General features: G+C 31.9%; 3 protein-coding genes across 3 annotated transcripts; all 3 read right to left on the bottom strand.

The window, feature by feature from the left end:
- Window positions 1-4500: 4500 nt before the first annotated feature.
- LOC107426507 (heat shock 70 kDa protein BIP3) lies at window positions 4501-7106 on the bottom strand. The gene is made up of 3 exons (XM_025077813.3): window positions 7010-7106; window positions 6233-6742; window positions 4501-5962 (listed from the first exon to the last, which is right to left on the bottom strand). The coding sequence occupies exons 1-3, from the start codon at window positions 7053-7055 to the stop codon at window positions 4860-4862; spliced, it is 1659 nt and encodes a 552-aa protein (XP_024933581.3). The 5' UTR covers window positions 7056-7106; the 3' UTR covers window positions 4501-4859.
- Window positions 7107-8941: 1835 nt separating this feature from the next.
- LOC107426801 (uncharacterized) lies at window positions 8942-11013 on the bottom strand. Its single transcript, XM_016037088.4, has one exon. It carries the CDS (start codon window positions 10355-10357, stop codon window positions 9062-9064), a length of 1296 nt encoding a protein of 431 aa, XP_015892574.3. The 5' UTR covers window positions 10358-11013; the 3' UTR covers window positions 8942-9061.
- Window positions 11014-13482: 2469 nt separating this feature from the next.
- On the bottom strand, window positions 13483-15364 carry LOC107426802 (wound-induced basic protein). Its single transcript, XM_016037089.4, has 2 exons — window positions 15133-15364; window positions 13483-13710 (listed from the first exon to the last, which is right to left on the bottom strand). Exons 1-2 carry the CDS (start codon window positions 15204-15206, stop codon window positions 13638-13640), a joined length of 147 nt encoding a protein of 48 aa, XP_015892575.1. The 5' UTR covers window positions 15207-15364; the 3' UTR covers window positions 13483-13637.
- Between the last annotated feature and the right edge of the window lie 5386 nt (window positions 15365-20750).

The raw sequence follows: 20750 nt of genomic DNA, 5'->3' as shown, positions 1-20750 counted from the left end.
ATATTGAATAATATAATCAAATAAGGGTGACTTAGTTAGTAAATTATTTATAATTATAATTGTGAAATTATAAATTTAAAGTATGGAAATAGAAGAATGAAAAAATATTGTAAATGTGCAAAAAAAAAAAATGATATTAATAATTCAGTATCTAACTGTGTCATAATTTGTTGGGAAAAAAAAAAAAAAGTTAGTACAATTTGGAAACAATAATAAATTCAGTAATTAATTTCCTTCATCTTTCGGTCTTAATTCATCCGTTCGGTAACTCCTTACGTAGACTCTCGGCGCCTAAATATTGGATTCATTACCAGTCCACTCTATGCGTAATTTTTCAAAGAAAATTAGGCTTAGCCCAATTTTGCACTTAAAAAAGGAATCAAAATCATTTCCACCAAAAGAGGATAAAACTCGACTATATATGTTTTTAATATAATAATAATAATAAAACTGTGTGGTAACAATCACTAACATTCTTGTTACAAATTAGGACTTTTGTACCTACCGAATTTTTCAGCTAATATCATTAATTTTATTATTATTATAATTCATCCTCATATCCCTTTACTTATATAAATGCCAATTTGGTTCCCAAAAAAATAATGATAAAAAAATCAATTATTTAACTAGCCAAGTCAAAGCCTCCTTCAGCACGCCAATAACTGACGTACTATGACTAATCTCACTAAGTGAGATCAGTTCGTGCCAATTTAAGTTAAATGTATAACTATTTATTTATCTAAATTCTAGCATTCAATCTTGTCATTAAGAACAATGGCTGTATCAATAATCAAATTGATAATTTTACATGGTAGATTAGCCTAAAGAAGCTTATATAAATTGAAGAATTGAAATTTTTGCTCCCTTTTTTTTCTTTTTCTTTTTTTTTCCCCCCAGTGAATCTAAATGTTCATTTTCGACCTTTGCTGGGTCTTATAAGTGCATCCTTTGGTGTTAATCAATATGATGCTGAGAAAATGGTAATAAGTTTTGGTTACTCAAGATCTGCTCCATAAGACTCTTCAATCATGAACAGACTAGTAAATGACAGCATAAATATTTAATGAAGGTTGCAAAAATCATCATCCTCTTGTTGTTGGTTACACCTACTATCTGTTGTTCCCTAAAAAACATTAATAGCACACTACATGGAAATGTTTAATACAATTTCCGTAACTCCATTATCAGAAAACAATATCATCATCCAATCCAAATGTATAATTCACATTGGATTTGAGCAGTTTTTACTGTGTCATTTGGTATGATAGAAGCTGTTTATATACACCCATAATTATCAGTTTCACCTTTAGAGATGGACTATCATCTTTTGCAGTTTTAGAAACTTTCTCTTTTCTTCTTCTTCTTCTTCTTCTTTTTTTTATTTTTTATTTTTTATTTTTTTCTCATTTTTCTGGTAAAAGCATGTGAGAAATGGCTCAACTAGTCTTTGTGATATTTAGCTCAGCTTATTCTATCAATGCTACAACTCTCTCCATCAGTGTTTTCGTTGACCAAGATTATCTCCTAATTACAGAACACTTAATAGCATTTCATGCAAAAACAAAGAGGTTATATATTTACTTTGAAACTTAAACAAATACATGTTGTTATACCAATTTAACATAAACAAAAATGTAACATTTTAATTCAATGGTAAACCTTCTTCCCTCTGCTCACATGGTGAAGCCACCCAATACCCTTCAATGCCTTGGAAATCTTCATAAGATAAGCCCTTCCCAGTCCCAAATTCATCTTCCCAGCTGAGAATTTCAATGCCTGTAAGCAGCAAAGTTGCCCATTACCATCTTTTATATGGTCCTTATCATGGTCACTGTAATCCGGTACTCCACCTTTCTTTCCCTCCTTTGTGTTGCTTTTGGTCAGTGACATGTGAGATTCAGTCTCATAGTCATATGTCTCCCAAAGCATATCCATTCCTTCACCTCCATCTACATTGCGTCTCTCTTCGACAAGATAACTTGCCAATGTCCTCCTCCACGCCTCCTCTTTCCTCGTGGAACCAAAGCTTCCAAGATTTGAAGCCAATGTCCGAGAATCCTCCATAGCTTTCATGGAGTGCTCCACACTATCATCAGAACTTTCAACATTTTCTCTAAATGGCGAAGAATTCACCATCCCGCTAGAAGTATATAATATAGCTTGGCTTGCAATATTTTGTTGGTTTTCCTTTACATAGTATGTAATTGTTCCACTCTTTAGCCATAAATGTTGAAAACGGCTTGGTATATTAGTTAATAAATACTTTGGTTTCTATAACAACTTGGTGAAATATATTTTCTTTACACTTGCATATTATTTGGTAAACAATTTAATATATGTAATACTACTAAAATATATAAACTTAAATAATACTGCATGCATCAAATGATGTAACATAATAATATGTCAATATATAATTAATTGAAATATTAATATAAAATAAAGATGGATCGGTAAATTCGATAAATGAATAAAAAGTAAGCCACATAAATATTATCAGATGATTACCATATCATGGCAAAGAAATTTAATGGCTCTTGTATCGTTGATAAATATATATATACATATATATATATATACATATATATAAATATATATATATATATATATATATATATATATATTTATATATATATATATGTTTCTTTTTTCTTTTCTGTTCCCTTTTTTTTTTTTTTTTTTTTTTTTGGGGTCCTTATATGTATGTGGTTTACTCCAATTGAAGTATAGAATTGCTAAACATGCTCTGTTTGTTGAGGGTTTTAGTTCCTGGATGGAAGAAGGCTTGTGTTGGCTTTCTAATGCTATTAAGAATGATTTATGTACTTCTGTTTCTTCTTGAATATAATTTTTCTTTTTAAAAAAAATATCTTCAAATTTAATGTGGAAAACTGGGAAAAATAACCCCATCGGAGAGGGAATTTCATAAAATTGAATTAAACCTAAATTCTAACCAAATAAACCTTTTTAAAAAAAAATAATAAATAAATAACACTACATAAGTCACCCTCCCCATGATCTGTATTGGGTGTGAAAGGCATATATATTATTGAACCAATCTCACTTCCCATTCTATAATAAAAGTTGTTGAGATGATAGTGATATTGATAATTCAGTAATCAGTTGTTCTGATTGGTTAGAAATTTTGAATGATATTATTCAATTTTTAAAACGATTTCAAAACTAATAAATTAATGGACGTTCAGTCTTAATTCAAATTTCGTACGGTGACTCCCATCTAAAATGGATTCAGTACCACTCCACTTTATGCATCACAGATGTGGCAAAAAAAAAAAATAAATAAAAGAAAAAGATTATGCTTATCTCATTTTGCACTTGCCAAGAATTTTAAAATAAGAGAAAAATAAATTTAAAAATAAAATAAAATAACTGTATGGTGACAATCACTATCATTCTTCATAGAAATTATGACTTCTGTACCTGTCGAATTGTTCAGCTAAATATCCATTAATTCTTATTATTATTATTATTATTATTATTATTATTATAATTTCATCATCCTATCCCTTCGTTCATAGAAATGCAAATAGATGTAAAAAATAAATGATAAAATGGCCAATTATTTAACTAGCAAGCAAAACCAAAGGCCTCCTTTAGCATGCCAATTATGACCTATAATGACTAATCACAGTTAGTGGGATTAAGTCGTGTCAATTAAGTTGAATACATAATTGTAATTTCATCAAAAATCTAGCGTTCCATCTTGAAATTGAGAAAAATGGCTGTCTCAATAATCAAATTGATTGTTTTACAGAGATTCTACGGAATGGTAGATTAGCCATTAAATGTTTATAAATTAAAGAAGTGAAATTTTGTGTTGTGTTTTTTTTTTTTTTTTCCCTAATGGATATATATTGGTTTCCAAAGCACTCAAATCACGTGCTACTTCCACCTATAAGTGAATCCATTGAGGCATTGATTATTAATGAATATTTTCCTGAGGAAGTGGTAATAAGTTTTGGAGGTTACTCAAATCTACAACATAAGAGTAAGACTTTTCAATCAGTGAACAGAGTACTTACAGGGGACAAAACAGAATATATATATATATATATATATATATAGAACAGGCTCTTACTCTGCCTTTTCCTTGGATGCTCTTAAATGATAACATAACTATGTAATAAAGGTTGCAAAAATCATCATCCTCTAGCTGTTGGTTGCACCTACTATCTGCTTTTCTCTCAAAAATAATAACAGCACATCACATGACAATGTTTAATACCATTTATGTAACTCCATCATTAGAAAAAGATATAGTCTATATGCACCTATAATTATCATTTTCATCATCTGAGATAAACACCAGTTTTTGTATTGATTGTTAGTTAACATGTCTCTGGAAAGTTAGTTACCAATTAAACCTCAAAAACAAAATAAAAAAACATCTATTCAAAAGTTAACAAATTAATGACATCATATAAAATAAATTGAAGAATTTTTTTTTTTTTTCAATTTTCCCTATAGCTCATCATTTGAATCTTCGTCTTCGGAATCAAAATCATTATTCGAGTCTTCTGTCTTCAAAATCAAAATTAGCTCATCATGTTGCAAATGCTTTTGATTCTCTCTAGAAGTGAACATCATTTAATTCTTTGTCTTCAAAATATCTCTTTATATTTTAAATTTCTTGCATTTCCCTTGCCCCCATACAATATTGCTCCATGTCGATGTTGTCCACCATAATGATAACAATGCAGCACACTATTTGTATAGTTGGAGGAAACATATGAATTACTGCTTTTGATTTTGAATTTTCAAAACATGTTATTGTAACCAAAGGGACAAAAAGCGATAGGATAAAAAAAAAAAATCAGTATTATTTCTCACAAATGATGTCAAAAATCTGTATGAAAATTGCCTTGGCTTTGATTTTCTTCTTTTCTGCTAATGTTTTCACCTTCAACTGCAGCGCCAAAGGCACAAACATGATCAGGCATGAGACCTTTACATGGCACTTTCCCATCGAAGAAGTCTTTCAAAAGCCTTCTTACCATACCGATTTCTGTACTCCCTCCAGACAGAACAATCTCATGGATATCTGATTTCTTCATACCTGAATCTTCCAAAGCCTTCTTCACCCTTGTCATAGTCTTCTCAATCAAGTCCTGGTTCAACTCCTCATATTTAGCCAGTGTCAATTCTTCTGTGAAATCAATACCATCAATCTTCACTCGTATATCATCTTTGTACTTCCGAAAGTAAAATGTCCTCATTCTTTTCTTTGCTCTTTCACATTCCATTCCAAGCTTTTCGAGGACCGTGTCTTCGTTGCTAATATCTTTATTGTGCTTTTCCTTCATCAGATGGATAAAATAATCCATCAGCCTACCATTAATATCCACACCTCCCAAATGGGTGTCACCATTTTTGGAGACAACTTCATTCTCATGAATGCCTGATTTCTTCATAACTGACTCTTCCAAAACCTTCTTAGCCGTTGTCATATTCTTTCCTAACAAGTCATTCAACTCCTCAAATTTATCCAGTGTTAATACTTCTGAGAAACAAATACCATCAAGATAAATCTTCACTCGTGTAAAGTACTCGAGCTTTTGTTTGATACTGAATAATCTCTTTGTTCTTTCACATTCATTTCGTAGCTCTTCAAGGGCCTTGTTATTGTCTATGATATCTTTGTTGTGCTTTTCCTTAATCAGATGGATTAAATAGTCCATCATTCTGTCATTAATATCCTCTCCTCCCAAACGTGTGTCAACATTCTCGGAGACAACCTCAATTACTCCATTTTTTATAGTCAAGACGCTAACCTCGAATGTACGACCACCAAAGTGATATACCAAAACGTTGATATTTCCTTTCAATTTTAGATAATAGCCAATGGCTGCAGCCGTGGACTTATTGATCATTCGAGCCACATTAAGCCCTGCAATTTTGGCTGCAACTTTTGTAGCCTGCCTCTGTGCATCATTGAAATAAGCTACAGATCGAAATGAGAAAAGGTAACAAAAAAAAAAAAATTAAGCAAGAAAATTTAGGGAAATTAGAGTCAAGTAAATAACAATTTAGACAACTTGACTTGTATATAAGTTATACTCTAGCCGGGTTATATATCAATAATAATGTTATATGCCATCTTGATGTAGCATATCATATGTCTATATCATCTGTTTGTATTAAATTTCTTTACTTATCAATATTTAATTTATATTCAATTCTAAATTAACAATGTTGTGTTATATACAGATACCAGGAACAGTGATGACAGCATTTTTGATTCTGTGCCCTAGATGAGCTTCGGCCACGAGCTTCATGTGGCGCAGTATCAACGCAATGATTTGCTCAGGACTAAACAGCTTGTAGTGATCTTTAACCTTCACGTTGATGTAAGGTTTGCCATACTTGTTAACCACTTTATATGGCAAAAATTTGATATCTTTGTGAAGTTGTGGATCATCAAACTTCCTTCCAATGAGAAGATTAATGTTGAAAATGGTTCTGTTTGCATTGACAGGTGCTTGATTCTTGGCGTCCAGTCCTACAAGTCGCTCAGAATCGGTGAAAGAAACCCAAGATGGGAAGCCCCACTTCCACATGTAGTCGTCGTTTAGTCGCTCTTCTGAGCAATAGGTCTTGTTGTTGTTAGCACTCATGTAGGATATAGTATTGGTACTACCTAGATCGATTCCGATAATGGTCCTGACTTTGTTGCCATCATCACTTGCTACCAATAGTATTAGTGCTATTCCTAACGTAATTACTGAACAAAAAACAGACAAACAACAACAACAACAATTTAGTCAAATTTTTTTAACTAGTTTTAGACAAAGTTTCAGCTTTTAGCAGATATATACAACAAAGCAAGCTAAATAGTTAATGTATTATATGTTTAATTTAATAGTAGTTTCCTTGCCCTGTTTCTCTGATCTGACTAATCAAACAAAGAAAGAGTAGCAAAATTAAATGGAAATTGAGAAAATATATATATATATATATAAAATAAAGCTAATAGACGAAAAAAAATTACCTAAAACGAAGACGATCAGAACTGCTATGGTCTTGTTGCAATTCATTTTTTTTTTTTTTTTTTGGCTTTTTCGTATATAGTGTCTTTTTTGGTTAACTTTGCTCTGCGTTATTTCAATGCAAGAAAAAGAGAGTAAATAGTGTTTATATAGACATTTGCTTTTGCTGTTTCGGTTTTGACGTGTGCACATGAAACTGTATAGGATTTGGAAAAAATAATTTCTACAAGTGGTTTAGTACCATTAAAATTACAGAGTGATAATATTGTTCAATCCAATCACAACATGCCATGTCAACCAAAACATGACCAACATATCTTGATATCAAATAAGTTTTTTTATTATTTTTTATTTATTATATATAAATATATATATATATATATATATTTTGTCCACATGAATGAGTGTTTTTACTCGAATTGGAGTGCTCCAATAAATTCTCAAATTTACAAATGCGTAAACGATTGATCAAGGAGGAAATTTCAGAAAATTTAATTAAACCCAAATTCTAACCATATAAACCTTTTTTTTTAAGGTATTGCATATAACAAGGTGGAATATTGAGATCATAATATTATTAATCATTTAGTAATTAATTGTTTATCTTAGACTCCCGTCTCCTAAATACTAGATTCAATACTAGTCCACTCTATGCATAGATTTTCCAATAAGGCTAGCTTGGCCCAAATTTGCAGTTACCAAGAATAAAAAAATCAACATTATATATACATATATAATAACATAAAAAGAAAAACTGTGTGGTAACAATCACTATTACTTTTTCTCTCTCTCGAAAAACAAAAACAAAAAAAACAAAAAAAAAAAAGACAATCACTAGATTATTCTGTTTTAGAAATTATGACTTTCGTACCTACCGAAATTTCCATCCATATATCCATTATTATTATTATCCTAATTCATCATCATATTGCCTTACTCGTCCTAAAAAACAAAACTAATAATAATAATAATAATGTCTAATAATAATAATGTCAATTATTTAACTAGCTAAGCCAAAAGCCTTTTTAAGCCCAAAAAAAAAAAAAAAAAAAGAACCCAACAGCCTTCTTCAGCATGCCAATGATGACCTATATTAATGGCTAACTTCAGTGAGTGAGATTAAGTCATGTCAGTTAAAGTTCAAGATATAAATGAAATTTAATCGAATTCCTAGCATTCCATCTTGTCATTAAGAAATGGCTGTTTGGATAATCAAATTGATAATCATACACAGATTCTGCAAAATGGTAGATTAGACTGAAGATGGTTATAAATTGGAGAATTGAAATTTGTGCTCTGTTTTTCTGATGAATCTAAATGGTTTCCAGAGCATACAAATCATAATCTACCTCTGTGAGTCGTATACGTATATCCTTTGGTGCATTGACCGTTAATGAATATGTTGCCGAGAAAACGGTAACAAGTTTTGGTGACTAAAATATACTTCCTCAATCGGTGAACAGTCTATAGAACATGCATATATGGAACAGGTTCTTACTCTGCCTTTCCTTGGATGCTCTTAAATGACAACATAAATATGTAAAAAAGGTCGAATCATCATCATCTTGCTGTTGGATGCACCTCCTATCTGCTTCTCTCAAAAACAATAACAGTGCATCACATGGAATTGTTAGATATCACTATCATCCGTAGCTCCATTATGAGAGTCGAGTTGAACAATTTTGATTACGTAATTCCTATTAGAGTAGAGAATAATGCCATCACAGCTAGAGTAGAGTCTATATACACCTATAATTTATCGTTTTCACCATTTGAAATGGACATCGGCTTTTAAGACCTTTTTCTCCCCCTCGATTTTTATAGTAATAGCATGTGAGATATAGCTCACGTTTAGTCTCTGATATTTTTCCACCTTATTGTCTCTATGCTACAACTGACCAAAATTATCTCCTAATTGCATAAGCTAAAAAGCATTTCCTGCAAAAACAAAGAGCATATATATTTACTTTTGATACTTAAACAAATACATATTGTTATGCCAATTTAACATAAACAAAATGTAACATCTTAATTCAATGGTACATTTCCTTAATTCAATGGTACACTTTCTTCCCTCTGCTCACATGGTGAAGCCATCCAATACCCTTCAATGCCTTGGAAATCTTCGTAAGATTAGGCCTTCCCATTCCCAAATTCATCTTCCCAGCTGAGAACTTCAATGCCTGCAAGCAGCAAAGTTGGCCATCACCGTCGTCTATATCATCGTCATCATCGTCATTGTAATCCAGTAATCCACCTTTCTTTCCCTTCTTTGTGTTGCTTTTGGTCAGTGCTGCTCTGTTAGATTCAGTCTCATGCGTCTCCCAAAGCATATCCATTCCTTCGCCTCCATCTGCATTGTGTCTCTCTTCGAAAAGCTTACAAGCCAATGTCCTCCTCCACTCCTTCTCTTTCCTCATGGAACCAAAGCTTCCAAGATTTGAAGCCAATGTTTGAGGATTCTCCATAACTTTCATGGAGTATTCCAAACCACCATAAGAACCTGTAAGGTTTTCTCTGAATCGTGGAGAACTCACCATCCCTTTTGGAGTATAATATCCTTCACCACTTTCACCATTCACTTTATCATCCTTTATTTTATTACCTGTTATTGCCTTGGATTCGCTTCCCATGAATAAATTTTCTTTTGGTTTTTCAACTTTGTCTGACTCTTCGACCTCGGGCTTGACTTTTCTGTCTTCCTTTTCGCATGGAATATCTTCAAACTCAATCTGTTCTTCCAAGCTCCATTTCGATCTCTCTACTTCAACAACTCCGGAAATCTCAACTGGGTTTTGCTTCAACTTGCTGATTCGATCTTCTTCTGCACAAACAGCATTTCCCAGTTCATGAGTCAAATGCTTGTCGACTGGTGCTTCAGTGGCTTCAGAACAAGTTTTTTTCACCACCAACTCCATGACTTCAACAGGGTCTTCTCGGATTTCGAACGTTGAAGACTCAAAAACAATCTTATAGACATCAAGCTCCTCAAAACGTTGAAACTCTTCCTCATCACCACAATTGTCAAATTTCGATCTTAATCTCTCCAAAACAGTTTGGTAAGAAGAAGCAAGGAAATCCATCTTAGATTCGGACAATTCGGCAAGAGAATTATCTTGGACAATACTTGGAGAGACAGTGGTGAGCAGAGCAAGTAGGAAAAGAGTGGTAGTGATGAAGAGAGGGGAGAGAAAAGAGAAGAGTTTGAAAAGATAAGGTGAGAAGAAGATGAAGTAAGAAAAGTAGAGAGGGTGTGAGAACATGAAGAAACAACAATGGAGCGCATCAGAGAGAAGAAGACTAGAGAAGCAAGTTTTCTTGGTGGTGCTCGAGAAAGAAAATTCAGACATCTTTTTCTTGATCTCGAACAGAGAATGTAAGAAGGAAATAGAAACTGTGGGTGGAAAAAAATAGCTTCGAATTTTTGTTATTTTCTTGCGGCAGTGGTGACGGAAATGTTGGGAGTGAGATGAGGGAAAGTTCGTTTACTGTTTTTGTCTTGGAGATTGAAGAGAAAAAGTGTGAAAGGTAGAAGTGAGAGCGGCGTGAATAAAGGGGAAGAGACTGAGGGAGACAAAGAAGAGAGAGAAAGAGACTAACTAACATTGAGTTTGACAATAAAAAAGCAACTTTAGAATTAATTCACAAAAAATAAAAATAAAAAAGAAGAGGAAAAAAGAAAAGAAAATAAACAAGCACCTTTAAACATGTCACTTTTTCTATCAACAACCAACCCATTTGCCTTTCCTTTCTAATCCAGATTTACCAAACACCCTCTCTATGAAGCTCTAAGGGTGATCTGCACAAAATACATATTACCATTTCGATTGAAGAAAAATAAATGTATTCATCAAATACTCTTCTTTAGGGGACCCTCAATACCCAAATTTGCATATCCAAACTGGTGGGTTAATTCGTTAACCATCATCTTTTATTACCTTGAAAGCCAATAATTATTGAACTATAAATGCATAGAGAGATAGCTATTAAAAAGAACAGATGGATCAGAGCCTCGTTGCAACGGTATCTAGTGTTTATTTTTTTAATTTTTTATTTTTGTTTTTAATAATCCCTCTCAAAATGTTACTGTGTAGAAGTGTCTGAATAAGATATATAATCTTAGCTGAAGAAAAACATGTCCCATTTGCTTGCTTCAACTTGCCAAATAATGCACCAAAGTTTCTAACATATCTGGCAAATGTTCCCTTATTCGTCTGCAGAACGTATTAAAGAACGTAAAGAGACAAAGCCTCTGAATCTATTAAGCAGTAGTTTCTTCGAGAAAGGGAGACTATGTTTTGAACATGCTCGGTTTTCGAAGGTTTTTGTCGTAATGCAGAGGTGGAAGATGGTAGTCAACTATGACAAAGTTATTACCCAAAAAACTATGACAATACACGGTCCCTTTGAAACCAATGGTCATAACCTCGAGGTTTTGTTCAGAATCCCCGTGCTAAAATCCCTCACTCTATAATTTATCAAAATAAATAACATATGACAATACAAGCATATGCCATGCACAAACATGGAAATCTGCTAAAATGATCTGGAATTTTATATGATAAATACAATATATTTGGTATCCAGCTTCAGATTTAATAATGTACAACCAAATGCCCCAGAGAAAACCTCTTCAACCAAGTATTATTTGTATTTTGCCCCAAAGGAATTGTGCATATGGGATAAAACGTTTGGTACAAATCTTATGGGCCCTTTTCAAGGCTATGAAATCAATTCAATGTGGAAGAAGCAAATTATACAAACAAGAAGGAAAAAAAAAAAAAAAAAAAAGACGTTATGTGGGTTCAGAGTTGATTGAGGGGGTTGGGGAGGTTACTCGGAGAGCACATGGGAAACCACTCATGGACACTCAAGTGCATTGCCATGCATGCACTCCATAGGTCCCATGCTTTTTCACCTCCCAAATGGGACCCTCATGTCTCTTGTTTACTCTTTTTTAGTTTGGGATTAGGTACCTGTTGATAATTGATAGATTTTCTTTTCCATGTTTTGACTACTCGAAGTTTTCTTGCTTTGAGCTGAAGCATTCCAGCCTTCACATTGTTTCATGGGAAATTACCTAGGATTTTATCCTACTAGTTATAGATTTGTTCCGGTTCTAGACAGGAAAAAGACAATTCATAGTTCATAAAAATTTCTTCAACCCTAATTTGTTGGGAAAGGAAGGAAAGTTCAGTGGCCGAAATTTAACTATCATGCCTGTTTAAATTTAAAGGAAAAAATAGTGATCGAACAGAACCTCCTGAATTACATGGCTAAAGGCAAATTATTATTGGATGGAAATTTCTATTACTTTTTGGTTCCATACAACGGCCTTTGCAATTAGAGGTTAAGTTTTCCTTTGCCAGTCCAGTGCTCAAAAGTTAGATTTGATAATTCAAAAAACAAAAAGGGGATAAAAACTACATAATCATGATTTTACTTCGATAAAAGTTAAATTAATCACGACCAACTTCAATTTAACCATTGGAAGATATAATTAACAAATATCATTACACAAGTTTCACTTTGTTTTATATTATTGCCCGACCAATCCACAACTCCAGAGGCCATAAGAACCGAACTTGATTGGAAAGACTTACGTAATAATATTTATAGCCTAAAAGAAATCCCCAAAGGCACAACCCATCACCGACATAGACAGATTCCACTCGAGACATGAATTCCTATATTACAAGCAAAACTATTATTGATTAAACCACCCTCGTTAACACAGTTACTATAAGTTGGATGTAAATCATGGTGTTTTCGACTCAGAGACTACTGAACAGAGAGATGCTTCTCTGATGCCTCATATTGTGTTGGTAATAATGACTTCTAATAATCATGCTTAAAGGGTCCCTCAGGGTTGACAATGTTGTTTACATGTCCCATTGAAAGAAAAAGTTCAGCCACTGACCAACTCAAAAGAAAAACATGGTCCCCTTCGTTTCCAATCACTAGAGAGAGGTAGGAATACAAAATGCGACCATACATAGACATTATAATTTTTTTAGATCTTCCAAAAAGCACACGAGCCAACAAAGACTAAAGAGTAATCTATAGACCTAAAAGTTATATTGACCAAAGACCATTCCATTACTGGAGTGGTTTCCATGGATTAGGCGTGTGGTTGAACCACTTCGTGTACCTTCAACCAACTCACATCACTATAAAACTGAAAATATTGGCTCATCGAATTAATGTGGCTTCCATGATAGTCATGTATAAGAATGTTGGCTTAACCGTAATGCAGCACTTCAAGAGTATTTTCTGCATCCTTATCCTCTGTTTAGGCCCCACATGCTAGAACCAGTGGAAACTGTTAAAAGACACTAGGTGCAAAGATCCGTTGCATAGCATTCAGACTTGAGGCCTCTTTTTTCTCAACCTTTCTTTTTTCCTTTTTTCTATCTTTTCACACTTGTTTTCCAAAATTACTAGAAGCAGATAAAATTAGATGCAACAAGCTCACTTAACATAAAACTCATATGAAAATAGATAATATTACCAGCTCAAAACATGATATAGTAGCAAGGTCACTTCAAACAAGTTTCTCACTCACATTAACAACAGCAGTTAAAAAGTCTACATCCTATCCCATTCTAATGCTGATATCCCAGACTGCTGTCACTCTGTCATAACAGGCTTATTCTCACTGGCTTTAGGTCTCTGATCCTTGGGCTTCTGCTCCTCCAGTTTCCTGGAGATAAAGAGATGAGGAAAAAGCAAAAGCACATCATATCATATTCCAAGAACATTTCAATAAAACAAGATTAAACAAGTGAAAGGGTAAAAAACGTAACATCGAAGAACAAAATCTTAAATAAAAATTTATTCAAACAGTTTAAGAATCTGAAAAAAGCAGACTCAGTTTTATCAGCAGTAACCAGTAGAGCCACATTGACAATCCGAAAGAGGAATATAGAGCAGGCCATTCATACATACGTTTTCAATATATTAAAATTTTGAGTCTACATCAGGTGTTCAGCAAAACCAAAGTTACACATACAATGCATGTAACATTGAAAGCTACAATTGTTATCAGTGCTTTCTTTTATCTTTAAGTAGCCTATATGTTTCAAAATCGCAGTCTCTCTACAAACTGCATGTTCAGGTATGTCCAAGTGGTAACAATATAAGCAATGTAAACACAATCTGTTTATCTTGTTTATTTCCTTGCGCACTTATTATTGTTCATTTTGTCATCCACTTATTATTCTCAACATTGCTTTAATTTTTTCACAATACAGAATGGGAACACCAAGTCGAGCCACTATGGTCTAATTTAGATCTAACCTGATATCTTGTCAGTCTTTGAGTCCTTATAGAAATAAGATTGCATCAAAAACAGCGGACATAAAACTATACTAGTAGGGGTTTAATTGGTGGTGGATTCAAAAAGCCTAACTAATCCACAACCAAACCAGGCGAAAACAGCTAGAAATCAACTTAAAAATATTGCAGATATGAGAGAAGGCTCGGGCCAAAAATAACTTTTCTTTTATGAACATATAAATATGATCTCTAGCTTTATTGATTGCAAACTTTCTATCAAAAATAAAATCACAAACTACAAATTACAAATTCAACAAGCACATATGTAACAGCATTTACATGCTTTTAAATCTTTTAAACAACTTTCTCGACAGAACATAAATCCAAATATGCTAAAACCACAAAGACTAAGTTACTGAGAAGAAGTTCTACTTGCAAACTCAGCTTCAGTTGCTACCTTAAACCATGCATGAAATACCATAGAAAATTTCAATATTTCCAACAAGATGAATATGTTAAAACTGTTTAGAAGCTTCCAAACCAGAAATGATCATGCCAATGATGAGAGAGTAATTTAAAACTATCCAAAATACACGGTGACATGCCAAGTGGAAAATATATTAGCAAAACTGCAAAAACACCAAGAAAAGCAATTGCATCCAATTAGAATTAAATTCACCCCAAATTATATACTAGCAGAAGAGCGTCCAACCTCAACCGCAATAAAAATCGGATATAAAAAGAGCAATTTACACAAATGAAGCCATACCAACTTAATTAAAAACGAAAATTAGACCGACGACAACCTCTTATCGGGAGGTGGGTTTGAAGGAAAGGAAAGGAATACCTCTTATCGGAGGCCGAACCTCCCTTCTGGCTGAGGAAGGATCGGAAGAGGGGTGAGTTGACGTCGTAGATCATCGTCTCGATCACTGGGTTGGCTAATTAAAGTTGTCAATGTCTGCCTCAGAAAACCCTAACCCTAAAATTCCTATTCTTCGCGCAGCTTCTGCAACTTCTTGCTCGGATTGCCATGTCCGCGACAATTTTATATTTTGGTACGGAGACGGGGCGGGTTAGCCGGTATCCGGATCCATAGTAACCATAATATTGATGGCCCATTTTACCGAATTACATCAATAGAATATAATGCATGGTTATTCCAATACATATATATATATATATATATATATACATACACATATACATATACATATTCATATCTATATATTTTATTTAATGCATGGTTTCTTAAAAGTTAATATTATTCATTAACATATGGAAAGTTTGAAACTTCCTCCAAAAAAAAAAAAAAAAAAAATCTTTTTTTATGGAAACAAACAATTGTTTTTATATATAAAAAGGAAATATTTTACAATGTATATTGACAACGTCTTCTGTACTTTCAAAATTGGACTCAAAATGTTTCTTTCATGATTACTTTTTTTCATAATTACTATCCAATGAGATGTTTCTTTCCTCTTTTTTTTTTTTTTTTTTTTTTTAATCTTGCATGAGATGTCTCTTTCCAAACAATTTAAATATTGAACATGCTTTAATTATCAAAGTTGGGTATATTGAGCATGATTTAAGGCTTACAATTTTTTCATGACAAAAAATAAAAAAACTATTTCCATATAAGTATTTCAACCATGATCATTTAATTTGATGTAAAAAAGTACCAATTTAATTTGGTTAGAATGCATAAATATCTTCGTCGATTGCCTTCTGAAAATGTAACCTTTAGAGCCAATTCACTCAATATATTTTACCTGAATAAACAAATTCCTCAGAAATCAGACTATTTGAAACCGAGAACAAAGAGTGTAAGTAGGAGGTGGAGATGTAGATGAAATCCGAATAAATGTTTTGTTTCTTAAATATTCAAGCTTTTTCTGTCAATCAGTCATTATTTGTATTTTCGAACAAAAAAAAGAAAAAATGAAAAAATGAAGTTATGTTTTAAGGATAAATTTTGTAAAAAATTTCATAATTCATAAAACAACAACATATTTCATGTTGTATGAAAAAGACAAAATTGGTTACGTTTGCTGAGAAATCTCGTTAAAAATAGATTAATTCATATGTCATTGAAAGAAATGCATTTTTGTGTGTGTTGGGCCTGTTGGAGAAGTTTGCTCTCGTACTGGCCCAGCCAAGTCCACCGAATAACTCAGATACAATGCTTTATGTGATCCAGATCCACTTAAACGATCACTCTTATCGCTCTTTAAACTGCATTTGATATGAAATTCCAAAAATATATTTATCTATTTTTTTTAAAAAAAATTATATTATTAAACATTGTTTAATAATATTCTCAAACATTGTTTCAATGCCAACAATAGTAAAATGTTGAATTGCATACAACTAAAACTATCCATTTATGTTTGACTAACCAAAAATGAACATGCCTTAAACATTGAAAAATAACTTCACTTTTATGGCTAAACAAAAAGTTTTATTATGTTCAAATATATTCATTTTCCTCATAAACATGATTTAATAATTTTAAATCTAATTGTGTTTTATCATGGTGGCTTAATTAGCTTAAAAAAAATTGAAAAACATTGTCCACCACCAAGTAAAGCGATCAATAAGGTGCAGCCTCCATTTTTTTCATTCATTTTCTTTAATAGAAATAGTGAAATTCATGGAAATTAATTGCAATTTTTGACGAGACTTACTTTTCTCATCCATGGAGATTGATTGCAAGTTGTCTTCTTCTTCTTTTTTTCATTATTTTTGTACGTATCCGTGCTCTTAATGCAATGTTGTTTCATGATCTAAAACTTTGATTATATGGCAGCTATTAGATTTGAATTTTGTTGCTGACAATTTCTTTTTCTTTCTAATTGTTTGACCAGAATTGGAGAATGAGAACGATAATGGACATTTTTGGAATTTTAATAAAATATCCTTATAAAGAGTAAAGAGACATGACCAGAATTGGAGAATGAGAACGATAATGGACATTTTTGGAATTTTAATAAAATATCCTTATAAAGAGTAAAAAGACAGAGTAAATAGAAGAAACCTTCTACAGAAAGAAATTTTTTATTAGTTTTGATTAAAAGCTTTTCTATAGAAAATCATAAAATATTTATTTAGCTATTTTGTCTTTACTAGATATTTTTCCTTCTAACAATTCCCTCCACATTGAAAAGATTGTTTTGAATGAAAAATTCATCTCCTAATTTTTCATCTATCTTTTTCTTATTCCTAACCAAACAAGCAACATATTTTTCCTTTCTTCAATTTTTCCATCCATCTTTTTTATTTTTATTTTTTTCACTTTTCTATCATGACAAAAAAAAAAAAAATCAAAAATTGTATAAACATTTTCAAAAGCAGCTTTTGAACCTTAAATCTACTTTTAGTTTCTCCTTACCATATTTCATGTAAATCAATAACAATTGGAAATTATTTTCTATGTTATTTTATTGAGTCTTCGGGTATTTGAGGGGACTAAAAATCATATTATAGAACCATGGATTATCAGCTGGCTATATGATCAACTTTTATAGGCAAACATTTCTATTTAATATAATTATATATATATATTTTTAAAGATTATGGATAATATATATTTATTGTTTCCACTGTTTCACAACCTATAAATTTAGGTTCCAATCCCCACTATCGTAATAAAAATAATAAAAATAATTAATATTTTATGTGAATCAAATTTAAAAGGGTAATGAAAAATTTTCACCTCATTCCTCGTGTTATGGATCACCCCATTTTCTTCTTCCTCCTTTTATTAGATGTATTATAATTATTACCTTTTTTGGTGAATTAGTATAATGATTAATTATTATTCTTTTCATAATAATTCTTTAATAGGTAGAGACAATGCCGAAAAATTTCATGTTAAAAGTCTAAAATGAGAGGTTTCTTATATTGTATTGCATTTGGTATGGAGGGACTTGAATAAAAAATGTGATCATGTGGCACGTGACATGCTTGTTAGTCAAATATTTAATACTATTATAATTAGAAATTTAAAATCACATGATTTTATTAAATAATTTACCTGATTTTTACGAGGTCAGCTACATGATTCCTAATATATGTATGTATATACGTATATTATATACATAAGTTATATTAGCCAAAAAAAAATATATATATATATATATATATATATAAATATATTCTGACATATTGAAGTTGTACACATCTAATCCAAAGTAAACATTAATTAACCTATGATTGGATCATTTCATATGAATTATACATTAGTCTTAGCTTTGAAGTTTGGAGCTATAGACAACTTTATCCCTGTATACGCTTTTCTCTGAAAAGGAAGGATCTGATAATATCAATGACTAGCATTAAATCAGACGTACAAAATCTGGTTATGAAGTCGGCTTCACAAATACGAGATAAGTGGGCCCAGTGTACAAAATGCGTGGCACCAGAAAAAGGCCCCTGCTCGTATCGTAGCTCATGGATCGTCCAAACTACACGATTAGCCCTTCCAACTGTAATTGTTAGCCAAAAATCCTTCGTAAGTTGGCCTAAGCACATGGATCTGAAAAGTCAACGAGTAAAAGGCAAAATTCATTGAACTTTTTTCAATTTTATTACAATTAAACTTGGCATTTTTATATTTTTAAACAAATCATCATTAATTTTTTTAAATTTTTATATTTATCAAAATAAATTTATTATTTTTATAGGTTAATTTTAATAGTTAAAGATTAAAATAATATTTTATATTTGAATAATATTGTTAAAATATTATTTTTTATTTTTTATTTTTAAAATTAATCTATAAAAATTGAGAAATAGATGATAGTGATAAAATTTCAAAAATACAAAATCTAATGTAATTTAATTAGGATGAAATTTAAAAAATATTTAAAAAAAAAATCTTATATATTTAAAAAGAAAAAAAAATAGACAGAGAGAAAAATATAGGAAGTAAATGTGTAATAAGGGCCAGGTTGGGGCTGGGGCTGGGGCTGGGGCTGGCGGGACATTATCTAGAAAGGGGGTGTAAAAGGCAGGCCGCCCATCCAATCACCGTTTCGTCGGTGCCTCTTTCTCTCGTCGCTCGCTACCAACCAACTTAACAGTATTAATAATTTTCCCCAACCAAACCAATTTTTTTTTTTTTTTTCCCCTATCCTCCTATATTTTCTTCCATTGACCATTTTGTCCCTCCCCCTTCTCATCGAATTACGCCTCTCCTTCCGTGCCGCGTTTTGGATCTTTGGTCCACGCTGACATTATTACCCTTATCAAATCAAGAATACCATTTTATCATATCAAAAGCATATGGAAAACTATTTTTATTTTATTTTTGGGCAGTCTCAAATTTTGTAAGTAAAAAAAAAATGAAGATATGGAATTTGATGTGTGCTGCTGCCACATTATTGTTAATATGATAAAGATAGGTCTTAGAACCAAGTAAAATGACCAACTAATATTGTAATAAGCCAGTGGCTAGTTTTTTACGTAACGGTGGTTGCTAACCCAAAAGTGGTTATTCAAATATTTCCTGTTTATGTTTGGAGAAACAAGTGGGGTGTACCTAAAATGGTAATTTCGATTCTAATGCATTATTGTTGAAATGTTACTTTGGATTTTTTTTGAAACAATACTATGTAAACTATTGAAAAACCCAATGTTTTATGTTTATAGTAAGGAGAGAGGCAAATTTACTGATGGTGATTTTGCAATTAAAGGGGCTAATTAATTGAATGTGACGTTCCTCACCAAATCCGATAAGCAGAGGTGAGAAGTTGAAGGTAGCTTGAATGGGTCAAAAGGTCTATCTCTCAAGCTATCTTCCCAAATAATTGGTGTTTAATCTATATTTTATGCATGCATTAGTGTTTTAATCTATTTGTTTCGCATAATTAGTGCAGCTACTTATTTTCAACGCTAAAGTCATAATTAAAAAGTTGGTAAACCCAATTAAGTGGTTTTTGGCAGGATATGATTGAAGGAAAAAATAAAAGAAAAAATAAAAATAATAATAATAATAATTGATAATACTAATAATGTACTATTAGGTTAAAGTGTCGAGTGTCAATGGAGTTTAATTTATGGAAAACCGTTAACAGGTCGTCTTGTTTGTATGGTTGAGATATTCACTAAATGCATTCTTCAATGCACCAACAAACGTTAGTGAAACAAACAGTAGCCCGAAAAGGAAAAAAAACACAGTAGCCCAAAAATAAAAAATAAAAACACAATAGCCAAAAACATTAATGAATTTGGTTACACAAATTCTGAATCTTTATCAGAAAAAAATATAAACTTTACCACAAGGTTATCTCTATTGGAAATATGGCAATGACCTTGATCCTTGAATGTTCAATAGTTGTTGTTGTTGTTCTTATTTTCCTATTTTCTTTTTAAATAAAGTTTTTTTTTTTTTCGTTTCTTCAAAAATGATAAGTAATAATGGATATAGTGCATTAAATTCATAGAGATCCATACTTATAAATT

The sequence above is a fragment of the Ziziphus jujuba genome, chromosome 9 (assembly GCF_031755915.1).
Source record: "Ziziphus jujuba cultivar Dongzao chromosome 9, ASM3175591v1".
NCBI lineage: Eukaryota > Viridiplantae > Streptophyta > Magnoliopsida > Rosales > Rhamnaceae > Ziziphus > Ziziphus jujuba.
This window is presented reverse-complemented; position numbering and strand designations above follow the sequence as displayed.

Bases quoted from the DNA above. Each gene is read 5' to 3' on its own strand.
- LOC107426507 (XM_025077813.3), bottom strand. From the start codon at position 7,055: ATGAATTGCAACAAGACCATAGCAGTTCTGATCGTCTTCGTTTTAG. The intron at 6,743-7,009 runs GTAATTTTTTTT...TTTTTTGTTCAG, and splicing joins TCTGATCGTCTTCGTTTTAG to TAATTACGTTAGGAATAGCA. The intron at 5,963-6,232 runs GTATCTGTATAT...TTCGATCTGTAG, and splicing joins TGCTGTCATCACTGTTCCTG to CTTATTTCAATGATGCACAG.
- LOC107426801 (XM_016037088.4), bottom strand. From the start codon at position 10,357: ATGTCTGAATTTTCTTTCTCGAGCACCACCAAGAAAACTTGCTTCTCT.
- LOC107426802 (XM_016037089.4), bottom strand. From the start codon at position 15,206: ATGATCTACGACGTCAACTCACCCCTCTTCCGATCCTTCCTCAGCCAG. The intron at 13,711-15,132 runs GTATTCCTTTCC...CTTTATCTCCAG, and splicing joins GGTTCGGCCTCCGATAAGAG to GAAACTGGAGGAGCAGAAGC.